The sequence below is a fragment of the Anoplopoma fimbria genome, chromosome 9, assembly GCF_027596085.1.
Source record: "Anoplopoma fimbria isolate UVic2021 breed Golden Eagle Sablefish chromosome 9, Afim_UVic_2022, whole genome shotgun sequence".
Taxonomy (NCBI): Eukaryota; Metazoa; Chordata; class Actinopteri; order Perciformes; family Anoplopomatidae; genus Anoplopoma; species Anoplopoma fimbria.
The window spans coordinates 27299002-27320266 of NC_072457.1; the positions used below are offsets into that span (position 1 = coordinate 27299002).

The 21265-nt window shown below is 42.5% G+C and overlaps 1 protein-coding gene across 1 annotated transcript; it reads right to left on the reverse strand.

Moving 5' to 3' along the window:
* Positions 1-316: 316 nt before the first annotated feature.
* On the reverse strand, positions 317-19548 carry jupa (junction plakoglobin a). Its single transcript, XM_054604382.1, has 16 exons — positions 19424-19548; positions 9391-9440; positions 8756-8923; positions 8389-8636; positions 7775-8013; positions 7244-7445; positions 6752-6896; positions 6496-6599; positions 6052-6390; positions 4958-5110; positions 4713-4832; positions 4477-4627; positions 3110-3231; positions 2941-2980; positions 2243-2375; positions 317-1364 (listed from the first exon to the last, which is right to left on the reverse strand). Exons 2-15 carry the CDS (start codon positions 9401-9403, stop codon positions 2245-2247), a joined length of 2175 nt encoding a protein of 724 aa, XP_054460357.1. The 5' UTR covers positions 9404-9440; positions 19424-19548; the 3' UTR covers positions 317-1364; positions 2243-2244.
* Between the last annotated feature and the right edge of the window lie 1717 nt (positions 19549-21265).

Below are 21265 nucleotides of genomic sequence, written 5' to 3' on the forward strand. Positions count from 1 at the left end.
GCACTTATATACAATCTATCACTCAACAAGCCTGAACTATTCTTTGGAAGATGAATTTCAACAAGAGAAATGGCTAAATGTTTTCTTTAGGTATACAAAATGTACTTCAAAGACAATGTGTTATACACTATTAAGACTTGAAAGACAGGAGACTGACACATGATAACTAATGCTGGTTGGTTAGAAGACCAAAAGGAGTCTTGAAGGGCAGCAGATCAGATCCAAAACACCCAACATATGAAAAAAGGGCATTTTCATTAAGCGTGTAATTATAGCTTCCAAAAACAGGTAAATCATTTCAAACATGGACACCGTGTTGCGTTTAATATATCCTTTATTTTTATTAAACAAAATTTCAGTAAAAACTCTTATTACGTAGAAAGACAAATTTCCCTGTCAGTAGTTTGCTCCAGCTGTAGTGCCACCCCCAACAATATCATCACACCTGTTGACTTAATGATCCGTTAAAAACATCTGCAAAACCACTGTATCCATGTTGTTCTTCTTCTTCTCCTCCTGGAATTGATTACAAATACAATGTTTTCTCTAAATTCTATTCATAACAAAAGACTTCTTTGTTGATGTTCCGGTTGTGAATAACGTATAAAAGATGACCACATTCCTGAAAACAAACAACCGTGGGGGGTGTGGGGGGGGGCAGCCTTACACTGCTCCCTCAGGGGTCTGTCAAAGACCTCCATCTCCTAGTTTGCTCACTCCTACTGAATTAGTGCTGCGAAACTAACTCTTCACCGACTCCACAGTTGGGTCGCAGCGGGAGAAAGTCGACAGTATATAGTGTCAGAACTACATGGTAGACAGCAGTGACTGTTACTAAGGCGTTAAGAAAGAAACAGAGCAGTGAGCACGTGCACTGTGCACGTTTTGAGCCTCCTCTGGCAGTGTTTTCAACTATTACTCTCGTTGTTTTTTCCTCTTTTCTTTACAAAAAAAAGAAAGAAAAGAAAAGGAGGAAGCTACACGATTATCATCACAAAATAAAATCTCTTTGGCATAGAATACCCACCCAAAAGCGTAAACACACGCAGACACGCAGACACACTCGCACACATACTCACATACTCACATGCACACACACACACACACACACACGCACTCTTAAAAAGGTTCTCTAATAGAAACCTACAAGCATCGTCAAAGTTATAATCAGCAAAATTATGCTTTAAAACATAGTTGAGCCCTGTTAAGATTATGAGTCCCGTACTCAGTGATAATTGCATATATTACATCAGGCTGAGAGCAGAGGGAATAATCTCTACTGACGCTTTTATTCTCTTCTTTGTCCCAGTATGTTCCATGTCAGCTCCTCCGCTTCCTTTTCCACATCTTTGTCTCCTCAGGGTCTGTATGAAGAGGACAAAGGAAAATCTGATTTCACTATATCAACTTTCTTCTCCAAGCTCAGCTGTTCAACAGACATGGCGAATGGCTCAAACACAAACAACATATTCAGCCAACGTTCAAACTGATTTTTGATTGTGATTTCTGTATTTATGTGTTTTTTTTCCCACCCACTTCAAACCAAGATCACAGTCTCTTATGTTTTGGCAGAAGAAGATTTGCATTTCTGTATTGTTTTGAAAGGTATCAACATAAATGATAAGACTAAATGAAATACTCCTAGTGGTAAATTCTACTGAAACTCATAAGACAAAGTAATAGACTGGAAAAGATCTTGGTTTCCTATTAAGGTCAAAGAAGTTCAATTAAATTTAGTGGATGTAAATAACTTTGGTCTGACTCAAATTCTTATGTTTTTAATACCACTAATGTTGTCTACCACTTATCCTCAATCATTTGTTACTATGACAATATGAGCAACATTTTGTAATATTGCTAATTTTACAGACTTTTTTCTGGTTCTTCATTTCTTAGTTGAGTTCTTTTCTTAATGTTGCTGCAAATATATCAAAAGCAACAAATTCTAAAAAACAAAGTGATATTTTGATTAATTAATATACATGGATTTTATCTCATTTATTTTAGTTCAATCTACACTTAAAAATGTTCTTCCAAATATTTGCGCTTTTAAATTACCCGCTTTTAAAATAGGCAGGATCAACAGTATCTTGTACTTGAGTGTTAAACTGTTCATAAAGAATGCCTAAGGATATTTTGGGTTTTTTTTTGTCTTCAATATTTAATGTTAATGAGAAAATGTACAATTTTAATTTAAGACTACTGATCCTGATTGTCTGAGGTAACGTTTGCATGTACTGACCTTTAATATTCATTGTACCCTTGTCTTTCGTAGGCCATGCTGCTAGGGTAATCGTCCTGCATCATTCCTCCTTCCATGCCGTCTATGGGCATGTCACCTGCATACCCGTATCCTTGGAAACCATTATCTATCTCTGCAAGAGATCACAAGGTTTGTGGTTGGTTTTTTCCTTGTTACACACTGGACTAACAGATCTCACGACATTTAGTTTAGCCTTAGCCTAACTTAGTTATTGCTGCTGTCATGATAGTGGCATCAGCAGCACAGATGATTGTACAAGCTAGTGGAAAATCAATTAACATTTTCTTCAAGTTTTTGGCAATTTTTTTGAGTTGCAGTGACAATACAGAGAGGAGAAGTTAAGTCACTCTGAGAGGAGACAGAAGATACTAAGGCCAAACTAGGAGCAACATCAAGAAAGGAAACAAAAGGAAATTAAGAGAAATATGCAAACACAGATAAGGACACACTAGACTTTTCAATGAGGTACAGCTAATGATGTATTAATAACACAAAGAAAAAGTGAAACTATTTATTTTGCTACCAAATGACAATATTAAATGGAATCTGCATGCTGCAGTTGGGAGGCAACCTGTTAGCAGATTACAGTATTTGAACGTTGCGGTTGCTGCCTGTGGTGGACTGACCCAGTGCTGAGGAATGTGCTGCATGTGCACATTTCAGACTTAGTTACTCACCATCTTGATAGGGTCCTTCTATGGGGACGCTGTTGTGGGCCTAAAAGAGGTCACGAGAGGACAACGGTAAAGTAAAGTCAACACTTAAATATAGACAGTTTATTTATTAGTCTTTGAAATATTATTAAAGATGATATAATACGGGCCATAGAGGGCGACAGACACTCACCAGCTCCCAGGACTGGGGGTCGTGTTTGAACAGAGAGTGCGTCAGCTCCACAGACACCCGCTTCTTGTAGTCGGAGTTCTTATCCTCGGAGATGCGGAAGAGCACAGCTGCAGCGTAAGTAGCTGAGGGGGAAAGAATCGGGACACATTCAGCGACGTACAAAAACCTTCCTCTCTTTTTAACAATAATATATTACAGTGTGGGCGTACTGAAAAAGAAACAGATCCAAGTTTACAATTTAGACTAATGCACCAGAGGTCAACGGTTTAAAACTAATTTACAGCGAAATTATGATTTAAGTGCTCATCTCGATTACTGCATAAATTACGCCTTGATGCACTATGGATGAAGTGCATGAACAGAATCAGTTATAAAGCTTTGACAGCATAATGTAGCATTAACATACATCTGTGTGTGTGTGAGCCTTGTCTAATTCAGCCATGGTAATTCCACCTGTAAATGCCATATAAGACACACTCTTAAGTAGCTTAGACTGATGATTAGAACAAGTACTGACAACATTTGCTAAAAAGCCATTTTGAACATTTTTTCAAAATGACTAACAAATGGTCATGAGGAAAAATAACCAAATTTACTTTACTTAAAAGAGGAATTTGATATCAGGGGAAATAAGCTCCCTAACTTTCTTGCTGCGAGTTAGATATGAAGATCGACACCACGCTTCATCACTCATCTCCAGCCAGGCTTATGAACGGCTTTATTTCTTAAGGAAACTTAAGAAGGCAAAATTCCCGTAACAAGTTATTTTCAAACTTTCGTTTTTTGTCCAAATTAAGCTAAGCTAACCAGCTGCTGGCGTTAGCTTCATATTTATCGTACTAAAGAGAGCGGTAACGCTCCTGTCATCTAACTCCTGGCACGAAACTAACAATACCACAAAAGACAAATGTATCAGTCAGATAAAATAAGTTAAAAAAGTACATCATAATAAATAACTTATTAAAATTGTACTTAAAACTAATTATGCACATCTTAAGCATCTTTCAGTTATTCTGATACAAGCGTACCGGCTGTACATCATATCTTAGAAGTTTTATTAAAGTATTTTAATATTTCATGCAGTCAAACTTCCCACGTAGGTTTATATTCTAACACCTATAACCTATTTAATGAGTGGATTGCATTATTTTAAAATAGGCTTTTACTGTATGAGAGTACTATCTGAAATGCAGTGGAGTAAAAGTACACTGTCTCACAAAATGGACATGGTTATGCAGAGGGAAGTACCTGGAAACTGCACTTACAGTAAGTACAGCACTCGAGTAAATTGACTTTGTTCCTTTCCACCTATGACTAAATGCTTCATTACGGTAAGCTAACTGCGGTGCATTATCTGGGTGTCCTACCAATGCCCTCGTTGTTGGAGTGCAGCAGGTCCATCAGCGGAGCCGACGCTCCCTCGCTGTCGATGAGCTCTGCTGAAGGTTTGTCCAGGGCCAGCTCGCACAGGACGCCCGCGGCAACGCGCTTCACGTTGTCCACTGGAGAGTAGAGGAGCTGGAGGGAGGGAGGGAAGAAATGATTAAAAGAAACAAACAAACAAAAGGAAACAATGTGAGAGAGCTTCAGTTTCCTCTGCTACCTGAACAAACAGAGGGATGGTCTGCAGGTTGGCGATCTCTGCTCTGTTGATGGGATCTCTTGCCAGGATGTGCAGAGCTCCTGTGGAGCCCTCCACAATCTCCTCCATCCTCACGCCATCCTGAAGAGCACGACGAAGAGAAGAAATGTTACGCAGGGATACAGAAATTCATAAATAATTCACAACTACTAATTTCCACACCCCTTAAACCCACACGTAGTTAATCAGCAACCACAAGCACGTACCTGGTACGTCTGCTGGGAGGATGAGCCATGTTTCTGGGCGTCCTGGTGGGCTTTGAGCAGCAGGTTGACCAGACGGGGGATCGCTCCAGCGTCCCTCAGAGGGGCCTGGTTCTCTGGGCACAGGGCCAGGTTGCGGATCAGACCAACCACAGCCTTAAGGCAGGGAAGAGAGGAAAAAGATAATGTCATGATACTGTTCACCATTAATGGTCACCAAGTAAAACAAGAATGACTAGCAACTTAAACTATGAAAAAACTATGAATTGATCATTTTCCTCCCCCATGAAGCCTGGTCTTGTACAACATCCTGTTCCTGCTGTCATTACATTTCACGCTCTTTCAGGTTGATTGAGACTCTGGCTTTCTGCAGGACCTGCCACCCCCTCGGTCCATCTGTCTCACCATTTACCACAGTCCTTATCTTATGTTCCCTTAAAAACCACCTGCTTCGGTCAACCCCTCTCACTGAGCAATTTGACGTTGAAAATATGTTTAATTGATGCACATCATTTTAATTTGTCTCGGTTATTCAAAGTTGAAAAGTGAAAGTTTAGTAGACGCCTAGTCTTCGTCACATTATGTCTAAACAGAACCTGTGTATATATGACATTCTGTAAATGCAGGGGTTTGCAGTACTTAGGTTTTTATATTTACAGGTGTTTATGCATTTATCAAATATGTTGGCTGTTTTATATATGGTCTAAAACCGGGCTATACGTAGCCAATAAGTCCTGGTCTATTTCAGAGCTCAAGCATATAGGCAATGTTGAAATTACATCTTTTGCTCAGTGGGCTTCTTTCCTTCCTGGAGTCCTTTTCACCGTCTTTCGTAAACCCCATCTTAGTCGTAAAACACTCACTTACACTTTCTAGACTAACCTATGGGCTCACACAAGGGTCAGTCAGATTTTTGAGCTAATGAAAATGATGTTGAAGTAAAATTTCAAACACTGTGTTGCATATCACTCTTTGCAAACCAGTGAAAAACAACTGCATTAAAGTTAAGTTAATCATCGAATTCATTCTAAACTTTAAAACCGTATTGACCCACATTTGAGCCCATTCTATCCCCTCCATCCTTCCCTTCCCTCTACCTTGATGACGGGCCAGTAGTAGGGCTGGTTGAGCAGCTTGACGATGGCGGGGATGCCGTAGTGTCTCCTCACAGCGTTCTGTGCCACCTCAGCCTGCTGGTGGCGTGATGTCAGGTGGCGCAGAGCGCAGACGGCAGGCTCAGTCACATCCTCCTTCTCACTGGCTCGCAATATGGCGTGGATCAGCGCCTCTACACCGTTGCCCTGGGTGACCAGAGTTTTGTTGTGGGCATTGTTGCACGTGAGATTCGACAGGATGCCGGTGGCGCAAGTGAGCATGTTGAGATCGTCTGAGCTAAGCAGGCCCACCAGAACCTGCAGAAGGCTGTCCATACCCTCCTGGAAAAGGAAGAGAAAGATTTTTAGAAAAGTTCCTCATGTTGAAATATGCGGAATGACCAGATTTTCAAGAAGAAAAGAGTGAGCGTGGTTGTGGACACAGACCTGCTTGGTAGCAGCATCAGACAGGTTCCTGAGTGTCCACAGACAGTTCTGCATCAGACGCTGGCTGGAGCCCGTGAGGTGTTGACCCAGAGCCTGCATCCCGCCTGCAGAGAGAAGTCAGATCACTCAGCTCAACATCTCAGTAATGGTGCTGTCATGCAACACTGTGGTTGACAAGAAGCCAACAGCCACATTTCAGGTTGACACACCTGTAGGACGGCTCTGAGCACACTAAGAGAGAACATGCAGTACATACCGGCCTCTACAATGGCGAGTTTGTTGCTGGGGCACACGGAGAGGACTTTGAGCACACGGCTCGTGGTCCACAGCAGCTTCTCATAGCTGTAGTTTCTCATGATGTGAACAAGACCCTCTGGACCCCCGTTGGAAAGGATGATCAGCTGTGAGAGAGACGGACTGTGTGAGTTTACAAAGTGCAGATGGTGTGAAAATAATTTTTAAACACCTTTGTAAAAGGAATTTGTCATCGGTTTACAATGCATAAATCTTACAAAGCTGCGACCTGTCCCGGCAGATCACCACCAGTTAATCCTCAATCATTTTACCAGTCAACAAATAACCACACCCATACCCTCACTGTGTCCGCACCTGAACAACTCTGTTCACATGCCACACCCAAAACAAAAACAGGTGTACACACAAGCACGAAAGTCTCAAATTACAATACAGTACCGGTACGAAGTGTCCCAGCATTTGTGTTACATGTACTGACAAAATGCAAACAAACCTTGCTCTCCTGGTTGCCATAAGACAGCAGCTGCAGACAGTCCGTGGTGATGGCCAAGAACTTGGGGTTGCTCTTCTTCAGAAGGGGAACCATCTTCTGCAGGCCGTCGGCCAGACGAACAGCCATCTTGGCTCCTTCCTGATGCAGCAGCAGGTTGTGGAGGGTGGTGATGGCGTAGAAGAGCACAGACTCCATGGGAGAGCTGTGGGAGAGAGGCAGGTTAAGAGTGGATCACAAACTAATGGCGCAAACAGCTGCCATACATGAATGGAAATTGTCCTTACTGTTAAGATTAAAATACACCGAGGGATTCTAATTATGTCCTGTTTTTAGTCTTTCTTCAAAAGTACTTAAAATGCAAATTACTTTGACTAAAGGGTGTTTTCTAAGTCAGTGTTTAAAAGGTATTTTTTCTCTTTCATACCTACATATAAGAAAGAGTCCATTTTCCCAATAAAGGAAAACAACAGCAAGGATCAAATTAATAACTGACTGAATTCAAATAACGTCTCCTCTCCTCTTTGTCTGTACCTGAGCATGCGAACCAAAGCCGGGATGCCTCCGGACTTGAAGATGGAGAGCAGGCCCTCCCTCTGGTGGGACAGGTTGTGGAGGATGCTGGCTGTGGCCCGCGCTGTCTCCATGTCGCTGGTATTCTGCATCGCCCGCACCACCGCCGCCACCATCTGAGGGGACTGCATCAGCGCACGCCGCGACGCCTCCTTTTTGGTAAGCTGGTTGACAATCTGTGCTGCCTTGCCGACCACAACCTGATGAGAGAAGAAGAGTTCAGTTTTACTGACGCAAAATTATATATACACATGAAGGCGACCCTACTTGGTTTCAATGCTACTTCTTTAACAGAGTGTGGTATTTAAGAAGTTCAAATTCAATATGGCGGCTTCAAACTTTCCCCACATATTCCATTTACAATGACATTAAACATCGATAAATGACTCAAACTTGTAATGGATTATTCAGATTTGAACGAATAGCTACACATATTATTTTATGTGCAGCAGTACTACATTTAGTTCAATCTTATATCTAATAAGACCCTTAGATTGACCAAAATATGGCACCAATTCCAGATTGCGTGTGTGTGTGTGTGTCTGTGTCCGCTGGCATGATTGTGCGTTCGTCACCTGGTCTTCATCGTTGAGCAGTTTGGTGAGCTCAGGCACGGCGCGTGTGGCCAGCTCTGCGTCGTCCTGGTAGTTGATCAGATGGATGATCGCGGTCTTGAGCATCTGGGAGGGCTCCGCCAGCCGCTGGACGTTGGTCATCTGGGACGGGTCCGTCTGAGTCGACAGGATGGTGGTGCTCGACTCCAGCGTCTCTGGGAACATTGCAGCACGCACCCTCTGGGCTCTGGTGTAGTGTGCGTCGATGTCTACAGAGAAATGATGATGATGATGATGATGATGATGATATCACAGGCCGCATGTTATAAAAGGCAGGAACTACATTGTTTGCTCATTGGCTGGTTTGACCCAGTGCTTGTTGTCTTACCAGGCTGTTCACTTGTGACAGTGGTGGTCATGGTGTAGTGCTTGGAGGTGGTGTACTCGCCGTCGTCATCTCTGACCGTGTTCGCTCCAGACTGGATGCCCGAGTCTATGCCGTACCTGGTCTCCTGCCACTCTGCCACCTTCACCATGCCGCTGTTGGGCTCGCCCACTGCCAAGCACAAAGAGAGGCATTATGGGACGGCACAAATGTTGGACCAAAGTTGACAAGCTGCCAGTTGACCAGTGTTTTGCTTCTACGCCACGTAAAAGGAACTCTTTTACAGAAGTAACCTTTAGTTCTCAAATGTATGGCAAGATAAATACATGAAAACAATTGTTGGAAGTAGGAAAGGTAACGGTCTACTTTAAAACTACTGCGGAATGGGATGATCAATACAAAAGTGAACTTGAAAATGCAGAAGCTAAAAAAATGAAATCAACACACACTGACTGAACTACAGATGAAAAATAGCCTTATGGCTAACTGTGGTGCATATACAGTGATGTCCCTACCAAATAAACCTAAACTAACATAAAATCACTATATTTTTTAAATGGTTTGTAGCAAAAGTAAATAGAATGATAGTAAAATACATAAAAATGTTTAAAAACAGAGCTGAATTAGGAATTACTTACTTTGCATTGCCATCCTTGCCTCCAGTTATCAAAACAACAAAGGAGCAAACCTAAAAAACACAAAAAAGGTCAAGATTTACAACATGTCTTCTGCGATGATAGTGATAACTTCACAACATGAATTAATATTCCAGGGAGGAGTCTGCTCCCTACCACAAGAGCGTCATACACTTATATATGCAACCAGAGTATCACAAAATGACATCCCCCCACCCCCCACCCCTCCCAGCCGTGCACCCTGGCCTGAAAATGACAACACAGAGCAGCAGCAGAGGCTCATGGGGGAGGGAGGGCAAAGAGACAGCTGTAAGTCCGGAATGCTAGTCAGCGCAAGTGACCTTTCACCCCGGGCCTCCGCCCATACTGCCGTGGGAGCAGCCTGCTGCTGACGCATGGCAATCAGCAACCTGTCCGTCTGGTTTCGACACCACTGGGGGGAGTACGTGTGTGCGTGTGCGTGTGCAGACAGTGAGCATACATACTTCTTATTTCACACTACACCTCTTAGAAAACACCTGCAACTTGACTTGATTTTTCTTATTTCCACTACTTCGACCTACTCGCCTTCCGGGTCCCAGTAAATATGCTTCTAGTAATCTGACATCTTGGGGCGTCTTGTGTTGTTTCATTTCTGTTTTTCAGAGCTCCAGATTGCGTAACTGACATGCTACTTGTTACAACTTGTGCAAGTTTGCTCTACACCTCCTAAATCATGAGAAAAATAAATCACCTTGCTACATCTACTGAGGTATTCTCAATCCACGCATAGACGTCTTACTGCATCTCATAGTAAAACAATCATTTTTGCATTGGTCTACTGGGCTTGAATATGAATGTACTTTACCATTACCTGCATACGTTAATTATGGGTTGTACATGTGAATCCTAGATATTTAAATAATTATTCATGAAGATAATGCAAACGTGTGTTTAAAAAAACATGTCTCAAATATTAAATTGAATATTAAATTAAATGTTGCTAACTGTAACTAAATGTGATGGGCAGGTTTTTTTCTGAACACCCTTATCTCATATTCTAATATGCAACCTTAAAATGAAGACTACAATATATCCTTCAATTTTGAAAAACAACCTCTCACTGTCAGACTATGCATGGATGTTTTCCATCTCTGCAGCTTATTACACCCAGACACCACAGTAACGCTCCTCATCACTGAAAAAATAAAATAGAATTTCAGCATATGAACGACATACGACCGACACAATGCGTTCACTGTGCTGTTCTCAAGTGTTTTCAGATGTTTGACTGTTACTGACAGGATTCTTTGCAGAGCTCATTGCATGAGTGCATTGTGCTTTTTGTGTGCGTGTACTGTACATGTACACGGGGGGGTCAACAGATAAAGGATTAAACGGAGGATAAAAGCTCAAAATATTGCCATTGACATCTGCTTATAGCTCTTAACACAAATCTGTGCAATAAGCACCTAAACTTATCTTCCGTCTTTACAACTAATAAAAGAAGTCAGGGCTTAAAGTCACAATGTCAAGCTGCTGTGTCGGGAACAAAATGAGCTGTAATAAACCCCTAAATGACCAACTTTTCCTCTGCTAACATTCAAATTCACACAACACATTCATACTTGCACAACTTAATAACCAGTTAGTACGGCGGAGTTGATTGATGGCTTTGAAGGAAAGGAATTTGTTCAAAGCTGATCTACTTTGTCTCTCTGCCTTCCACGCTGGAGCTCCGACCACTCCCTCATCGCTCTGCCCTCTGGCTTTGCATAAGGATGTGTCGTGTTATGTTTCAGTCCCTCAGCCGACCCAGCCCACTTTTTCTCCCCCAGGCAGCCTACTGTGTGCGTAGTTGTGTTTGTGTATCATTGTAACTTCTGTAGCAGGTTTTGTTTTTTCATTACAGTTTGTAAGATGAAGAGAAACTGTCAACAGTGTGTGTACGGCATGTTCTTCATTAGTCTGTCCTCAGGTTCATCTCTGTGGCACCTAAATGGGCTGGTAACTCACATGCAAGTCTCCACTTGTTTTTTTTGGGCCTGAATGTTTTAATCACCCGTAGATATGCATGTGCTCACAGTACATTTACCTGAACCTGATGTTCTTGTAAAAAAGGTCCCAACACGTCCCTCTATCTCACTCTCACCTTCACATGGGAGCAGCAGCTCAGCCAGTTTCAGCTGGAGTCAGTCTGGCATGAGTTCCTGCAGGACTGGGGCCCAGAGGACTGTCTGTGCTTGCAGCTACATGCTTCCCTACAGTTACTGCACTGACTCACAGGACAAAGACTATGATTACAAATACTGTGTATTCCTACAGTTCAAACGAAAGGTGTGGCCTCTTTTTAATAATGAGGGCTGGTACGTCAACATGGTAAGCAACTCCTGACTATCTATCCATTGATCAATAAGGCAGATTTAAGTTGGATGGATAGTTGGATGGATATAAGTTCTACCTTTTACCAAAGGTAGAACTTATATCCATCTAAATGCATATTATTGACCCACTGCTGGAGTTTACAGATACAACGGATATGAAACAAAGCCCGTTTGACTTTTTGTTTGAAGCAGAACTCTAGCTTGTACACCGCATCCACACAACTTTCCTGTTCTCTGTAAATCAGGGACAGTGTTTGTGTAGTCTTTGTTTTCCTGGGCGAGGCAGCGGGTTCAGCCAACTGTTGCAATGCTGCGACACGCCCCGCGTATCTCCTAGGTTACCAAAACCCTGCTCAGGCACTGTACAGTGGGGGTTTTATCCGCTGACCCATCTGATGTTTGAAGCTATGCTCGCTTGTTTGCTGATAAGTGCTGTTCCCCTCTTGGGTTTTCTCATTAATTCGCTTTTTTTCCCCCTTCCCCACATTAACCACGACTGTGGTCTGAGCCATGAAAATCTAAAAGGAACCCATTCAAAAGATTAGATTTAAAATAACATGTCGCAATGTAAAAATTACAGCCAAGCAAAAAAAATTAAACATTAAACTTTCCTTTTCTATATAATGGTGATTGTAAAACTTAGTCGAGGCTTATCTGCTGATCCCTCCCCCATTGTTCAGTGCTGACTAAAACGCTGTTGGTTGCATTGTGTACTTCTGTCTGGACTTTGCTCTCTTCTAGTTAATGAGTGACGCATCCTTTCACTCTCACTGTACCTTGCCCCATCATCGTCTTTACCACCGTCTATCCACCTGCCCACACAAATGCCCAGGAACATGGAGGCCACACTACCTTTTTCTCAGGAAAACCATGTCTCACAATTATCACTTTCCTGCTATCTTGTGAAGCAACAGCCTCTGTGGATGACTTAATTTAGGCCACTAAAAACCTCTGCTTGGTAAAAAAACAAAACCTAACAGGAATGCGTGTCAGTGAACTGGTTGCAACAGAACAGCAGAGACGGATACTGTTCAGCACCCGATGGTGAAACGCTGGTGTCACATTCCTCACTAGTGTAGTAAATTCAGTCCCGTGTTTTCTTGCAGAGAGTTCTGTGATTTCTAACAAGCTTGCTAATGTCATGTTTAGACGTGTTTAAATCTTGTGCTGAAAAGTGCACACATGTTTCACTCTTTAAAACTCTTCTAAACTTCTCGCTGACTCACTCATACGCAGCTGAAACTAATATAAAGGCTATGGCTGCTGAGACAATGGATGAGTAAACCCCCCCCCCACCACTCACACACACAGGCATGTCAGACAGGGAGTGTCTCCCCAGCAGTGACAGGCTCTGTAGAAGGGTGTGGCAGCAGAGTGTGTGGGTGAGTGAGTGAGTGAGTGAACCGGGTGAGGCTGAATACACCTTATTGCTGAAGGGGCTAAACTGTATATTCTGAAACTTAATTCTCAGCATTAAATCATCACGATAATTAAACCTGTTGTGTCACAATATCACAATTAAACCCCCCAAAAAAAAAAAAAAAAAAAAAAAAAAAAAACATTCCAGAGCTCCAGATTTTTTGACTTGGCTGGCCTAAGCTCCTCTTTGTATCACAGCAGGAATGAATCAGGTCAGGGAAGAGGCCCAGGGGGGCTGGAGATGTACTCCGGTCGTATTCCAGAGAGGCACCTAACATACATTACAGAGTTTGCAGTGATTTGTTGTTTAGCCTCATGTCTGTTTGGCAGGCAGGGGTGTAAATAACACATCACCAAGTTTGTGCTGTGAGCTCTGCTGGGATTTTACATGCCTGCCTGAGAGGATGAAGCTTGCCAAATGAGTGTAAAGTCAGAGTTCGTAATTATGGGAAACACGCCTATTCGCATTCTTGCCAAGAGTTTAGATGACAAGATTGATACCACCCTAGTGTCTGTCAGTTAAGTATGAAACTAGAGCGAGAAGCCAGTTAGCTTAGCTTAGCATAAAGACTTGAAACAGGAGGCATAGCTATAGCTCATTTGGTTACTCAGTACGGAAACAACAGGAAGTAGTCCCAAACACATAACCTTCTGTACAACTGCAAGCAGTCCTTTTTTACAACAAACTAAGCTAAGCTAACTTCATGTTTATCGTAAAGACGTGATATTGACTTCTATCAGTTAACTCTCGGCAAGAACATTTTCAATCTATCAAAAAACAAACAGGTAACACATTTATCTTTAGTTAATGTTAATTGTAAAGTCTCATGGTTGTCAGAACTTCATCAGAACCTCGTCTGGTGCCCTGTGATTTCTAACAAGCTTGCTAATGCCATGTTTAGGCTGACATGCAAATAAAGCAGATTATGTTTCCACACATCTGTAAAGCTTTCTGCACCATCTGCACAGATCAACTATTTGACATGTCGGCTGCACATGCACATGAGCACAGCCTTTCACATGCATGTCCCCTGACATGCGACACACACTCCCCTTACTACACACCGTTTCCCAGATGACTTTAACACACCACCCTGCACTCACACAGCCCAAACCTCCTGACACAGTAAAATGGCCAGCAGAGCCAGCTGAGCCTCCGGCAGCAGTTGAAGTCGTGCTCCCTCCATCCCTTCTCCGAAGAGTCTGGGTTCAGTTGTCCCAATGGGATACAGCTTAACACCCCCACTAACCTTCCTGGTCCCCAAACCACACATCCCCTCCCCCCCACTCGTCCAACAACAGCCGCTATGGCACTGTAATGGAGGCAGCTGGGGCTAACTGGATAGTTGTTTGTTATAAATCAATAAGAGAGGATGTGAAGTGGTGCACAGCTAATGGATTTATTGTGGTGGGTGACAGGAAGTGGTGGTCAACATTATCTGACTCACCAACTGCTGGGCTGTTTGGTCAGAGAGGGGAGGTTGATGAACTTTCACAACTGTTTTCTTCACACTGTGGACGGAAAACCATGCTGACAGTCTACTGCAGGCCGTTATCACGTCATGCACCAAGTTCAGGGAGAATGCAGCTTCAAGTTCACATTGTGAGCCAGAGCATTTTGTCAATTGACTGTGACAGGCAGATGATAAAATCCAGACCTTAGCAACGCCAGCGTGCCAAGAGCCCACAGAGAAAGAACAGACAATGAGATACTGCTGGTGAGCACTTGAGCAACACACAAACTGACTCCGTCTAAATGTGGCGGATGCAGCACAGTGCACTCCCCTTCTTCGCCTCAACTGGAAACATTCCCAACAACCGAGGCAACTACAGTCAGCATGCCAATGTATAGAGTAAGCAGCAGAATGTATAATGGCCCTAGATCTAGATCTGTCAGGGGATTCACTGCAACTACTTTAACGAGTTGAATGAAACCGGTAGATGCAGTACGGTGGCTGTAAACTGGTTGTTTACTCCCTGTGGGTCCTCGCTGTGAATCAAAGGAAATGTGAGCCGTCTCGGAGGAGGTGCCTGAGCGCAGAGCGGGATCGGGTTACACAAAGCTGATAAAGAAGGAGGGAATGAGTAAAAAAAGGGGGTGTACCACTGTGTGACAATAAACCCTCATTTGAAAGGCATGCAGAGTTAACCACACTGTGTCGCATCACATTCACAAGTATGTCCAAACATTGTCTTCCATATGAGAGGAACGATAAATACCACATAATCTCCAAGATATGCATGGATTTAATTTCTTTTATTAGAAAATGTAATCCTGCATTTGAACATCTGAAACCCAGTTCCTTGAAGAAAGTGCCTTTAGCGCCTTGATTGTGTCTTTGGACAACAGTAAGACGGATGTGTCCCTCTCTGTGTTGTTTAGTTGGCGGTAGGAAGGAAGAGGATGAACTAAGTCTCTGATGCAGCACAGAGAGCCTCTGTGCTACTTTGTTTGGGGTAGGGAGGACAAGAGTAGCCGCATTGTCCCACTGACTGCTGTCATAGTGAAAAGGAAACCGGGTTTCAAGTGTCCCCGCTGGATGCGACCAAAAAGGCTGAAGCACATCAAGATGGCTCTGTGTGTTCACCGGCCAACTTTGGTGGCTGCATCCAAAACCCTGTTTAAAAGGCCTGACAGGGAGTCTTTTTTTTCTTTTTCTTTTTTCTTGAACTGCCACGCATCGGTGTGCGGCTGAGCACTGAGGCGATGTGACAGATGATTAATTTTTCAGGGAGATTAGAGGCACGAGGGAGAGGGAGGGGGATGCTTCGGAGAGAGCAGGGCAAAAGTCTGAAGGGACCTTAAAGAATACAACGCTCCGCTGGAACCGGTTCAAGTTCAGTTTGTTCTCCTTTAAGAAAACAAAACAAAAACATTAAATCTGAATATTTGACGAGTGAAAAATAGCATGATAAAAAATGCAGTGACTCATTCTGAAAATGGTCATGTCATTTGTTTTATTAACATCCGAAACGGCAACTTTTAAAAAGGAACAAAGAGGACATGAAAAAAGGAAGAGGAACAGCCCTGATTGTCTGAAACCCCCATGCATTTTTTCAGTTTATCCAGTGTTTTGTAAAATATGCACAGGCCTCAGGGTTGCACAACTTTCTCAACCCCAAGAGAGCTTAAAATCCTTTCAAAAGAAAACAACCAAAAACCGAGTTATGAGATATTCACGCAACAGCGAGTGACCATACGCACAAAAAAAATTGATGATCTTCATGTTGCACATCTAACAACTCTCTGTTTCAACCACACCCTCGCTGTCATCACGTTCCTCAAGCTCTCACAGCAGTGTAATTAAGGGACAGGGAGGAGGAGAAAAAACAGACCACAGGACTCATCAGAGTCACTATGCTGAGAAGTACAACTCAGCCAAGTCATCCAACTGTGAAAACTTTGTCTTTTGAGTCAGTGCTGGAATCTAGTTCCTCCTCCCTGCTTGCATACGCAGTCAGTAATGAAAAAGAAATGATGAAAGGTAATGTATTCATGAAGAAAACAGTGAGAGTTCAGCTATTTCCAGCATGCTGTTGGACTGATGCATGTGTGTCTCTGACAGGCATTCACTTGAAACCTGGCAGACATTCATACAGCTCCTAAGTGCGTGGGATGGGAGGAAACAGACCATTAGGTCTTTGACATTTTAAGTAAGGGACATTTCTCTTGTCCTGGTTTTATCCAACCAAGAGAACTGTGGAAGGTAAATAATTCATTTCAGTGACGGTCATGGGTAGCGTCCAGCTGGGCAGTGCCAGCCGTACTTGCTCAGCATTAAACCATTGTGCTCCGCTAGAAGCTTCTGGTTTTAGTTTATCAGTGACAGCATCGTGAATGGATGTTTTCGGACGATCCTGCCAATTATTTAATTACCGTATTCATCCTAAACAAAGAGACTCAAAAATGTTTGGCTTGCTTTAACCCCACTCTCTGGAAGTCTAGTGTTCCTGTGGCACCTGCCTGCTTTAGCTGCATAGGTTAAAGTGAAGCCACATTCTCTGGTCAGAGATAATGATCACAGTGAAGCGCTGGGTGTCCGCATCGTTTGACGACAGCATTGTATAATGAAGCTTTCCCCTTAAAGCCTGTGGAAGTTAACCCCGTGGAGGTTTTTCGATCCTGTCCTACCACAAAGACCCCTATCGTAGCTGATGGGAAACTTGATCTCCCTGCGTCCCCCTTCTCCATGGGAACAGTGAAACACAGAGGCAGGGTGCTGGTGCAAAACCCAGAGCGGGTCACACGACTGAGTGGCTGTAACTGAGCCCCTAGAAAGTACTCAGCCAGGCACTGCTGAACAGACACAGAGACGAGGCAAGAAAGGGGAATCCATAGCTAAAGAAATCCTTCTTGCTAAACAAAGAGGTTATGATACACGACATATACAGTAATCCCCGCTTTGCAAAGTGTGGACCTATTTATATTCTGAAGGATCTCCTGGCCTCTTGCTCTGCTAATGTAGGACAGTATCAGGGAATTAAGCAGGAGGGGGGATTATCACCGTGCCACCACAGCTGTAGATGCGAAATCTACAGTAAGTCGCCCCCCTCCACCCATCCACCCTCTTCCCCGAGGGCAGACAGGCACAGCTTTCCAACCAGGGTGCTGTCTGCTGCTCGGTGGAGGCAAAAAGCATCGCCATGCTGTCCTTTTCAACCTGACACACATGCAACAGCCTCAGCTGGAGGCGTTGGTCCAGGAACAAGTAGGATGCAAAAAGTTGTTTAGCTCTTTGTGATGGTGTTACTTGCTGATAATTCAAACAAGAAAACAACAGTGTGGTTTGGCGTTTAATGGTCCAAGAGAGAGGTAAGATGTTTCACTTGTAATTCCAATATGACCCCATGTTAAATTTGACTTAAACAGATAGTAAAGTTGGCGGCAAAGGGAGGACAGCGCAAATGACTTAATCTCATAAGAAGAAAGCGGATAAGACAAAAGTAATTCAAAATGGGTGCTGATTACAGTGGATTTACTCACTCACTTCAGTGGAAATGTAATAATGGGAACGTGTGCTCCTGCGGCTACTAAGCAGGATTGAAAACTTGCTGTCCTGTCAAGTCTGGAGCATGTGCTAACTAAGGTTATGACATCATGGAAGATTTGGCAACACCTGGAGACATCACTGCTGGCATGAGCAGCAGAGTGGGAGGGGATGGGCGCTATAGGAACAGCACAACACAGTTTAGGGATATGATTCATTATTCAATGGTACACATTACAGATGTGTGTTACAAGGAACTTACTCACCAAAGAATAATTAGCTCATTTTATCATTAACTGTTGTTTGAGCGCAAACATTTAAAGTTAGGGCCACAACTAACAATGTTATTTTTTTAATTGTCAATGAATCTGCGTGTCAACTTCTTAATTAACGGTTGGTTGATGAGGTTTTACAGAACTGTCTAGGTGACATCTTCAAATACTCACAAACCCAAATTGCCGATATTTTGCTCATACTCACCGGAGAAAACTTTATATCCAAGGGATTGGATCATTTTGGGCAGCTCTACTTAAAAATGACATAAATCATTAATAAATTATAAAAAAAATAAAAAAACAGCTGCTATTTAACTTTATGTGGATAATCCATAAATCACCTTGGCTCTTATTCAGTTTATATTTAGAAGTAAGCAGAACATATAATAATGCTTTGTCGTTTTCTTCCTAGTTGTCCTTAAAATGCTTTGTGGGATTATCACTGATACACATTCTATTACATTTAACTTTCTCGCTTTTTATAGAAAGATATTTTCAACAATAGCAATATGTTTGGTTGAAGCTCACCTGCCTCACACACACACACACACACACACACACACACACACACACACACACACACACACACACACACACACACACACACACACACACACACACACACACACACACACACACACACTATTGACAAGTGACGTCAAGTTGATTGGTCGATACTCGGGCCAGAAGCACCGCTGTGAATAGTCAGAAGGAGCCCTTTGTCACACTGAACAGTAGACAAATGTGTTTTAACGCAAGAAAGGAAACTTTTGGGGCCTGGAGAAACCAGCAGGCAGTGTGAGGCATGCGGAAATGACCTCCACATACAAGGCAGAGCAAACATGATCCCACATGAACATACACGCTAATATCCAAAGCAGGATACCGAACACAATGCGCAAAAATAATGGGAGGAAAAAAAAAAAAAAAAACCCACACACACCTCCGCCGGTGACAAAGACAATGTGAACGCGCACTCATCCAGTCTTACCTGTGGAGACACGGGGACGCGCGTTGGGTTATTCCAGATAAGGGCTGGTTTCGGCTGGTTTCACTTCACTTCACTTCACTTGACTTTCTCCGACGCTGCTGCTGCTGCTTCTGCTGCTGCTGCTGGCCGACAGTCCACTGAGCAAGAATGAGTAAAAGGAGCGTCACCTCACCCTGACCCCGCCCACCTCAGCCTGACCCCGCCCACCTCAGCCTGACCACGCCCATATCACACTGACCCCGCCCCCTCAGCCCGACCCCACCCTGCCACAGCCTGCTTTATTGTTGGATAGAGTATTAAGCCAGAGTGTTGTAGCTTTACTACACAGCTTTTTGAACTGTATAAGAATATTTTTAATATTTATATAAAGATCTGTATGATTCAGTATATATTATCAAAATCGGTGTCATGAAAATAACTTTTTGTTTTAACTCTTTATGTTTACTTCCATACACACAACATTATTGTAAATATAGTAAAGGAACGCTTTTTTGTAGAAAAGCTGGGAAAAGACGCTATGTGGACACAAGCCCATATGGTGCTGTGCTGGCAGATATTATATAAACTAGAGTTAAATAAAAAAGTACATACATTATACACTCAGTTGTCGATTCATTTGGCCTACATAGTTACATTACATTACATTACATTACATTACATTACAGTCATTTAGCAGACGCTTTTATCCAAAGCGACTTACAGGAAGTGTATTCAACATAGGTATTCAAGAGAACTACTAGTCACCAGAAGTCATAAGTGCATCTCCTTTCTTAAACAAGCATCTTAAAGCATAAACCAGAGCAAAAGTATAGTGCAGAGGCAAATTACTACGAAAACAATAATTGCAACAGACTAATACGAATATAATAAGTGCAACAAACTACTACGAATAGGATAAGTGCAGTAAACAAATACGAATTCAATAAGTGCAACAACTAATATGAATGCAATAAGTGCTACGAGGAAGGCTCAGGGTAGTACTTCTTGAAAAAAAAAGGGAATTAAAGTTTTCTTCTAAAAAAAATAGCCTTTGTCAGCATCGAGAATAGTGGCTTAATGTTGTAGTAAATAATAATAAAAGATAGTAACCATACTTAAAGGTTATTATATTACTACAAGAGGGACATATCATTTAAAACTTTGTCATACATGTCTTCTTTTGTTTAGTTTTTTACATGTGTAGGCTACATTTACATGCTTGTTTACAATGTAGGTTAGGAAAGGTCTATAAGAGCAAAATACAAAGTTGAGTGCAGACCTTTGACTAACAAGACCAATCGGGGAAATGTGCAGGATTACAACAGCAGAGAGGATAGTGCAAACAAGAGACATAGTAAAAAAAACAAGATCAAAACAAGTGTTATAAATAAGCAAAAAAATAATCACACAGTAAAGAATAGTTAAACAGTTAAAAAGAAGAAGAAGACCTGTATGACAAATAATAGAGAACACAGCCCAGTTCAAGGGTAAAGCAGGCTATTATGACACATTTTGAGCGGCTCATGCAGCTCATGTTACTTTTATTATGTTCTTGCTTTCATTCGTTTTGTTTTGTTCTCACTTTCTTAGAGACTACAACGACTCCGTGTATTAGCAACAGCTTCGCTCACCTGTATGACGACCTGACCACACCTTGATTACAACACGAAACCAGACGACCAGGTGAGTCACTGCCAACGGTGAACTGAAACGCTGCGCCGTCAGAGGGCGTTTGGTTTTACAGAGATACATACAAATGGAGTTTGTGTGATTCAGTCATATGTTTTACACAATCTTTTTATTTTTCTTCCGTGTCTTACGATATTTTCTTTGGAGGGTGAGAAAGGGAGACATAATAGGAGA

Excerpts from the sequence above, each read along its gene's own strand:
- jupa (XM_054604382.1), bottom strand. Across the intron at positions 8,637-8,755 it reads TGTCACAAGTGAACAGCCTG|ACATCGACGCACACTACACC; the intron begins GTAAGACAACAA and ends ATTTCTCTGTAG. Across the intron at positions 6,600-6,751 it reads ACTCGCCATTGTAGAGGCCG|GCGGGATGCAGGCTCTGGGT; the intron begins GTATGTACTGCA and ends TTCTCTCTGCAG.